Here is a 9,205-nt window from a genome sequence, read left to right on the forward strand (position 1 = left end):
ATAACACATGCAATAGAAATAAAGTAGTTACTTTTCTGACAGCTGAGCACATTGTCCTGTCACTACAGTAATCCTTTATGTTCTTTATTACAGTTAATCTTTTTATCATTATTTAAAGCTACATCAAAGGCAGTACAACAAATACTACCCAGGGTTATTACTGTTAACTAAAGCTATTTATGAAATAAATCAACTTTAATTTAAATGAAAGATTTTAAAAAACGATCTAGCTGCAAAGGCAACATTTCTCATTCTCAGTCATAAAAATTAAGACTTTTTTTATAAAAAATAAAGAAATGACAAAAGCACACAACAAAATTATTAAAAACGTTTTACTAAAATTAAAGTGAAAACAGAAAATATAAAAATAAAATCTAATTCAAAATATTAACAAAAATATATATCATTTCACATTGATTCTGGAGTGAAATGTGACCCATCAGTTCTTGACAGGTTTCATGAGATTCACCAATTACTTTTAGACTAACACAGCTTCTCCCAATAAATTATGTAGTTCCCATAAAAGACCAAAGACTTTATAATATCTGAGCTGCATGAGTGTCCATCCATAATGAATGCTATAAACGGTTTCTTTACAGCTTTGGCACATGCACACCCACGTTCCAACACAAAAACAGCATTGACGTTGCATATGCTCTGCATGAATTTATATTCACCTTTCATTTCTACAGTCTGAAACACAGCAGAGCATTCATGGCAGCCTTCAGCATTACTGCCGAAACCCTGCACTTATTGTGCCGATGCCGCGCAAAACAAAAGAAAAATCAGCGCATTTTTCACAACTCATTTACAGATTTACTACAATATTTTGATTGTTTAACAATTTTTGATGTCTAAGGAAAGTTAATGCAGCAAAGAAAGGAGAACTAACAAGTTTCTGTCAGTCTCTTATCCTCTCTCTCTTTCTTCGACTGTAATTCCATCCCTTTTCCAGAACAAATGGACTGTCAGACCGTCAATCAACTTGATTGACAGGCCTTCCATCCAATATTCACAAGTTGTCCAATCTGGGCACCTACCCCACCTATCCTGTCTCACCATTGGCATAACAATATGCAGTGTGCCTTCATACACCTCATACAAATAATCAAACGCATGAGATTTTATGCATTTAGACATTAAGCAAAGTGTGTGTTATTGATTTGCCAATAAGATGGTAGGTTCTGAAAAAAGCACCCATATATCAACTTGCTAAGTGACAGTTTTATCATGAAACATCTTGTTTATGAAAATCTGGTGTTATGTGCAATAAATCAGTGATTTTGGAGACAGCTGCAGAACTGAGCCTCTAATCTTCATCCTAAATCTCCACCACTTCTGAAAATGATACTGTCCTCTCCCTGCGGCCCATCATGTGCTCGAGAGTGTGTTTCGGGCGGTGATTATACTGCAGACAGGGCGCATTCTGATGCAACAAAGAGACGGAGAATAAGAAAATTCCATTCCATTAAGAAAAAGGGAATAAGATTGTTGAGGAAAAAAGAAAGACGAGTCAGTAGTGGGATGTGTTTGCGTAAGAGGGGCGTCATCCCAAAAAGCTGATATCCCCACCAGAGCTGCACCACTGATGTCATCACTGTGGGACACACCCAAGCTGGCTACATGACACGAAGAACTTTAAGAGTCACTGCAGGGACAACTGAAAAAGATTCACAAACACACACGAAATGCACAGGACATCCAAAGAGTGCTGCAATCGTCCCAGGAATGTGAGCCCTTTGAAGGACACTTTGCAGATTGCAAATGAGCTTACCCTAATTATAAGAATTGTTTTAGAAATAAAGGAGACCTATTATGTAAAATTAATTTACATGGTGTTTGAACACAAATGTGTGTCGGCAGTGTGTGTACACAACCACCCTATAATGGCATAAATCCACCCACTCCTCTTTTTTTAATCCCCATAAATCATAAGCAGTGTCTCAGAACAAGCCGTTTGCCGTTTCTATGAAATGTTGTTTCTGTTTGAATTAAGATTCTTTTTCTTACCCCATGGACAGATTATTTTGCCTGTTTTAAGCAAAAACTCACTTAATTTTGATTAATTCCCCCGGAACACAAGACATAATATCTTAGCTAATTTTACAAATCTAGTAAATGCATCTTGATTTAAGAATTTTTAGATATTTGGACTGGAAACCAGACAAAAATACTATATAAGAAAAGCATTTTTGCAGTGCATATATCAGAAGTTTAGGCTGAAATGGCTTTAAAACGCATGCAGATAATAAACTTTCATGATGCTGAAGAACTGCAATGCCACGTGAGCGTGTTTTGTTGGTTTCTGGCAGAGTATCAGAGGCACGAGCTGTAAAGGCTCCGCCCTCTTCTAGAAAGAAGCAGCTCATTTGCATTTAAAGATACATGCACGAAAACAGCATGTTTTTCCTTTCACTCAAAAATGGGCATTTAAAATATGGTATAATAAATTATCTATGGGGTATTTTGAGGAGCTGAAACTTCACAGACACATTCTGGGGACACCTGAGACTTGTATTACATCTTGTGAAAAGGGGCTTAATAGGTCCCCTTTAAATAATGGTTTGCTGATCAAATGCCAGATCTTTCATTTCAATTAATGTTTTTGAGAAGCATTTCTATCATGTAGTCAGCAATGTGCTTTTTTTAATTGGGTAAAAGTGCATGAGAGTGTTGGCGAGTGCATGTGAAACACCAGAACTTTGAATCTGTGAAGTGCAAACGATCTGCACTTTGACCTAATCTAGTCTCTGGGTCTAATGTCGTTTTAAAAGTCATACATGTTTAGAATGACATAAGGCTGAGTAAATGATAACATTTTTTTATTTTGGGGTAAAGACACTCGCCAACACTCTCACACACTTTTACCCAATTAAAAAAAGCACATTGCCCCATTAAGGGTGTTTAGATATAGTATACTCTAATATGGGATCAATTATGCACAGCTTACTAACAGAAAAATTCCAAAACCTTTCATAGCGAGCACAGATACTTAAATAAAAACTTCCAAGAATCCAGCTGTTGTCCACTGCTGTCCATGATAGGACACACACATCTGACTTAGACTCAAACACAGTCTTTTGAAGAACATAATCACTACTCCCCCGCCTTGGGGAAGCCAACTGCTGTATTCTGATAGGAGGAATGCAAACAGCAGCCTGGACCTTGGACTAATATCAAACCACCAGCCTTCGTCTATTGAACGCTGTACAGATGACTCGCATCTAACAATATTTATTCTGGCCCACGCAACTGTGGTGATGAGAGGGCGACTTACCCAATCTGTCTGTTGGTGGAAGGGGCTTGAGTGATGACCGAACTGGACTGGGGTGAGGGCAGTGCCTGCTGGATTACTATGCTGCTGTCGTGGTTGGCCATTCTTGAGTGGGTCTGCTGGTGCTGGTTAGGGCCCCCCTGCCCATGAAGAGTGATATTCTGTTCAGAAACACAAAGGGTGGGGTGGGGTTCATGAGAACAGGGGGAAAATATTTACTGTCAATGTATTGTAACATAACTAAACTTAAAAAAACAAACAAGTCAACACTCAACTACTACACAGTACAAAAAAGATCAATGAGTTGTGAAAATATAAGCTTTTACATTGCTTTAACTCAACAAAATAAGTTTTATTTTATCTATACATTTTTTTAAGTCAATTTAGTGTAATTTAAGTTGAAGTTACTTAAACATCCAAGTTGATTGTACTTACAAAAACATTCATTGTCTATTGTGTATTTTAGTGATGTATGCACACCTCAAACAAAAGTTACTTTCAAATTTAACAGCTTTTCATATCCGTGTTGAATCCTTTGCGAAATCTTTCACGCTCATGCCGAATTCACAACCACGCGGATTTCAAGTTATTTGATTTCGCCCCAAAACTAGAACTAAACTAAACCAGAACTAAAACTAGAAAACAAGGCATGAACCCAGCTAACAGGGAACCTTCTCAGGGCTTTGGCTAAAGTTCTCCCAAGGTTCTCTTGAAGTAAAGAACAAACATTATTCCAGTAACATTAATAGAATGTTCATTAGTTTCATCAAAGAATGTTCATCAAAGTTATCAGGTCTTTAATAATGTTCTCAAAATGTTAGCACAAAACACCATCTATAACATTTATGGAACTTTGAAACGTTATTAGTAGGCCAACATGTTTCAGAATGTCTAGAGAACATTCAAAAGTAATATTCCCATAATATTTGCTTAATTACAAAATGGAATGATCCCTTAACGTACATATAACCAAGAAAAAAAGAGAACATTCAGAAATAACATGTTCATAACTTCATGGGAACGTTAGCGAAACGTTTTTAGAACATTTTTGCTAGTTGCGAAGCACTGACTGAACATCATATATTAGCCTCTTTGGTTTAGGCCACTCTGAAACAAACCACACATTTACGTGATGTGTGAAAATGGAGGATTATTGGTAGGAAATAAACTATGTACTCGTTTAGGTGTGACACCACTGTAAACCTGAGCTTATGCATGCATTTCCTGTAGCAGATAGAGTCTCAGTCTAAGTAAGAGATGAAGGGAAATGTCTGTTGATGGCCACTCCTTGAAGGCACAGTTTAAAGTTTTCAAACCCAAGTCAAGGTGGAAGTGCTGCAATATTTTTGCAGGCCAACCCTCAAGTTAGCATCAAACTGGTTCCCCTTACGAAAAAGAAGTTTATTCAAGTGTGCTATTAGTATACTTCTTTTAAACTAAAAATAAGAAAGTATACTTTCAGTCTACTTTTTATGTACTTCTCAGAAATATACTTCAAATTCCACTTAAGTATACTTGACTTATACTGACAGAAAAGTCTAAGTATATTTGGCCTTGTTGATCGAGATATACTTAAAAGTATAATTAAGTATTCAAAGTATACTTGGCTTGCAGTTGTGTTAACTCTTTTGATCGAGTAGCCTATTAAATATACTTTTTTTACATAATTTTTCATAAACACTCTTATGAAACTTACATGAAGAGAAAACGACTGTGAAGCTTTGGGGGTGTTGGACTCGATCTACTCCATCTGTTTTTTGATCATCGTTCTGAATCTGATCAAGGCGTAGTCTTTGACAAAAATGAGATTTTAACTAAACTATAAGTATAATGTTAAGTTCACTTAAAGAAAACTTGTAGTATAAAACTACTAAACTAGTAGTTTACTGAGAGTATACTTCAAAGTTGCTACAAGTATTAAAATAGTAAATAGTATACCCATAAGTTCACTTGCAGTAATAATAATGTTCTGAATAATAAACGTAATAAACGTAATAACTTGTTGTGCACTTAAAGTTTACTTCTGTTACACTTATAGTACACTTAAACATATACTTTTATATACTAAAAGTGGGCCAATTTAGTCCCAAGCGGTATTAAAATAGTACACTTACAAGTTTACTACTAGTACATATTGACATTAGTATACTTCATAATGTATACTTAAAAATATACTTGAACATTACTTAAGTATACTTCATAAAATGAACTTTTTCGTAAGGGTCCCTCCAATAGGATTTGTCGAGTGGCTTTTGGATTATTTCATAAAATTAGACCAACTAATGTGCATGATGAAACATTTTGTTCATGATGATAATCTTCACAAAAGAACACACCTTTAATGAATTTTGAAGCCTAAATACAATTGTCAGAAGTAAAAAGCTAAACATAGGCCAAAAACAAATTACACTACGGTCATTCACTCTGCATAACCTGGGGTCTGCACTTATTTCTTTAAAAAAAATAAATAAAGTTGTCCCTGAAAGCTTGAGTTAAAATAGTTTCCAAGAATTACAAACACAATGAGGCTGCAATGGACTAGTGAGTAGATGAGTTTTCCAAACAAAAACCCATTCAACCCATTGCCAAAATGCTAACTTGTTTCCAAGTTTTGGCCTACAAAAATGTATCATCCCTGCATCACTCTATGACTTTAATATGAATACTTACAGTGCAGCAATACTTTAGCGCATATTATAGCACACCTAGACACACAGAATCTAGTCTCAGCCTCAGACGTCAGGTTGAACGTCTGGCTGAACGTTTGATGCATATGGCACACTTAACTGGAAACACTTCAGGATTTTTAAAGTCGTCATCTGATTGGTTGAATTATACAGGATGTCCGGGAGAAGTCTTTTCTTTAACAGTCTGCCTGGAAACAAAGATGCCGTGAAGCCAAACTTCCTCATTGAAGAAGAATTTATCGGGATCAACTAAACGCTGGATTTTCAAAAGTATGTGAAGTTCACAGCATAGACTCTTTAAAATAAGTCCAAGAGTTTTACACACCTGTCTGTTATTGTAGGGACATCAACGTTACATTTTCACACCCCTCAACATGACGTGGAACAAAACGAACGATGATTACATGTCAGTCAGATGGCCTCTGGGCAGTCCTTGGCCAATGAAAGCTGCCGTCAGTCTGAAGGTCTGGCTACGCGAGACTACACAGAATCTAACTTGCCTAAAAAGGCACATCCTTTAAGCTCATGGGATTCTAAACAGCTAAAATAGCTTCCACATTTGATTTTTAGTACACTTCCTTTAAGAAAACCAGAATTCTCTGAAAAGGCTCTGGGCGATATCTCCCTCTCACCTGTTTTTGCCTTTTCAGCAAAAGTCCTGCTACAACCTGCTGCTTGCTGACTTGGCATGGTGTACTAACCCTAAACCTCAAGTGTAAACTCCCCAGATTAACCGACACCATTAGTTTATCTACTGCACGGCTGTCATGCACATGCATACAGTAGGGTGGTGGTCACTGAGGCCAGTCATCTCGTGGCATAGTCACAAGTGGTAAAACAGTCATTAGGGTCGAAGTTGTTTACATCGTTGTCAGATCTTGAAGGAACATGATAAAAACACCTGCAATAGTTTGGTTATCACGATGGCTTCATCCTATTTATCACTTTGAAATATTACTTAAAACTTGAGAAAGTTTCTTTAAACTTCTTAGATGGTTTATTAGGTAAAAAATCTGCTTGTATTGTATGTGTGGAGGCAAATGTAATAAAGCAGCACAATTTGTTTAATATAACAACATTGGTCAACCAGTTGAGTGAATTTGGAGAAGTACTGACTATAGAATGTCTAAAGTGGACTACTGAAATAAAGTGTAACCCATATTTTTGTAACTGATTTGAGACACTTTCAACATGTTGCTAAGCTAACAGAGTAAAATATATAGCATTAGGGGTAATATATATATTAGGGGTGTAACGGTTCAAATTACTCACGGTTTGGTTTTTATCACAGTTTCGGTACGGTTCGGTATGTGCTATGTTCAGGAGAAAAAGAACTACTGTCAAATAAAAATAAAGAAAATAAGAACAAACAATCAAACTACAAGCAACAGGACAAATAAATACAATATAGCAAATATCCAAATAAAATAAACAGTGCTTTTCAGGTTTTTCAGGTATCTAACATTAGTTTTCTGGTATGGTACAGAAATTTAACAAATAAAGTAATAATATTGCATATAAACAACATTGCATATAATCTTCACTGTATAAATTAAATAAAGATGAATCATTATTAAAGTTACAAAAGCTATTTAGTCAAGAGCAGTGAGTGATTTCCTTGTATTTTGATGAAGGCGTATGACTGGTCATATTAGAGCATAAGGCGCTTGCATTTAACAAAGTTTAGGGGAAGCCAGAAATGCATATCCTTTGACAGAAACATACATTAGCCTAACTCTGTCTGTCTGTTTTACATGTTGTTACTTTCAACAAACCATATTATATGTGCAAGTGGTGGGTATACAACGGTACAGTTTGATTTTTTACCGAGAACCGTTACACCCCTACTGGGTATATTAATAATTTTTTTAAATCTGTTGAAAATTCTGTTTGGTAAAACAGAAATAGCTATAGAAGTTCTATTCCAAAGCCTAGTGAGCCGCATCCCATCGTACTGCCTAGTAAAGAGCAACTAACCATCATGAAAGCAAAAGTAACTGATCTGAGACCCTTTCAATGGAGTCTGACTGTCTCTGACATGTTGCTAAGCTAACGGTGCAATACTCTAATTAGTATAAAATATATAGCACACACAAATACAGAGTATATTAATCGATTTTTAATATTAATAATATTCAGACTCTATGGACTCTATCCAGACTTGCTGTGGCAAGAGGCAGAATAAAACAGTTTAGAGAGATTTTTGCTAAGCTAAGTTGAAAGTTGCTTAAAGTTAGTTAAAGTCACTATGTTTGCATACTTAAAGTATGTTTCTGGTTTTAGAATTTGAGAAATCGAAATATCTTAAGTTACCATAAAGTTTCCTACATTTTGGAAAAGCAACTCGCATCAGAAGCAAGACTATGATGCCCTAAAATACTGTCAGACGTGGAATTGAAGAGCATCAAGAGCGTGTGATTGATTGTGGTGATATGTGATATCCAGACAAACAGCGCTCTTATGAACACAACTGTCAGTCTGAAGCTCAGGTGCCAAATCTGATCTCCGGGTGTATCTTTACCTGCTTCAGCTACGGAGCTGCCGTGTACGTGTGTGATCTTCGGTGCGTTATTGTTATGGGGTGATTGTGAGCATCACAGCTGCGAGACTCACACCATAACCTCACCTGTTTGCTGTCCTCCTCCTCTTGAGCCTTGCAAAACTCCTGCTCGATGGAGCAGTCCAGCTCGCTGAAAAGACCCACCTCCTCACAGTTCTTCAAGAAGCGCGTTGGGGTCGGCGTCTGGTCTGGAAACATTCAAGCAGAAAATACATCAAAATTTAGCAGGACATATTAGCTTAAATGTTTACAATGGGTTCGATTAGCAAGGAAAGCGTCCTATTTGGTCTATATCTATTAATTTATTCATAATTACATTGAGAATGGAATTCACTTTATGATGTCTTATATGATGCAAATTTTTACATTTTTGGGGGTCATAAAATAAACAAATTAGGGATGTAAAATATCATATATCATAATGTAGAAAAGAAAATCTTCATTAAAAGTATGAACTTCCTAATGAAATACTAATTAATTCATTAGTTAACATGAACTAACAATGAAAACTACTTCTAAAGCATTTATTAATCTTAGTTCATGTTAATTTACTAATACATTATTAAAATCTAAAGTCGTATCTGTTGAATGCACCTGAGCTACATGAACTAATAATGATCAATATGATTAATAAACAATACTATAACAGATGTATTGCTCATTGTTAGTTAATGTTAGTTGATT

The 9,205-nt window shown here is 35.9% G+C and overlaps 1 protein-coding gene across 2 annotated transcripts in view; it reads right to left on the reverse strand.

Moving 5' to 3' along the window:
• Positions 1-9,205, reverse strand: part of creb5b (cAMP responsive element binding protein 5b) — a 69,595-nt gene that overhangs the window by 47,727 nt on the left and 12,663 nt on the right. For both annotated transcript variants that reach the window (XM_079894909.1, XM_079894908.1), the window contains exons 4-5: positions 8,588-8,709; positions 3,278-3,435 (exon numbers count right to left, since the gene is read on the reverse strand). In XM_079894909.1, coding sequence (XP_079751035.1) covers positions 3,278-3,435; positions 8,588-8,709 — 280 coding nt within the window. The remainder of the gene's footprint in view (positions 1-3,277; positions 3,436-8,587; positions 8,710-9,205) is intronic.

This window comes from Squalius cephalus, assembly GCF_949319135.1.
Source record: "Squalius cephalus genome assembly, chromosome: 15".
Taxonomy (NCBI): domain Eukaryota; kingdom Metazoa; phylum Chordata; class Actinopteri; order Cypriniformes; family Leuciscidae; genus Squalius; species Squalius cephalus.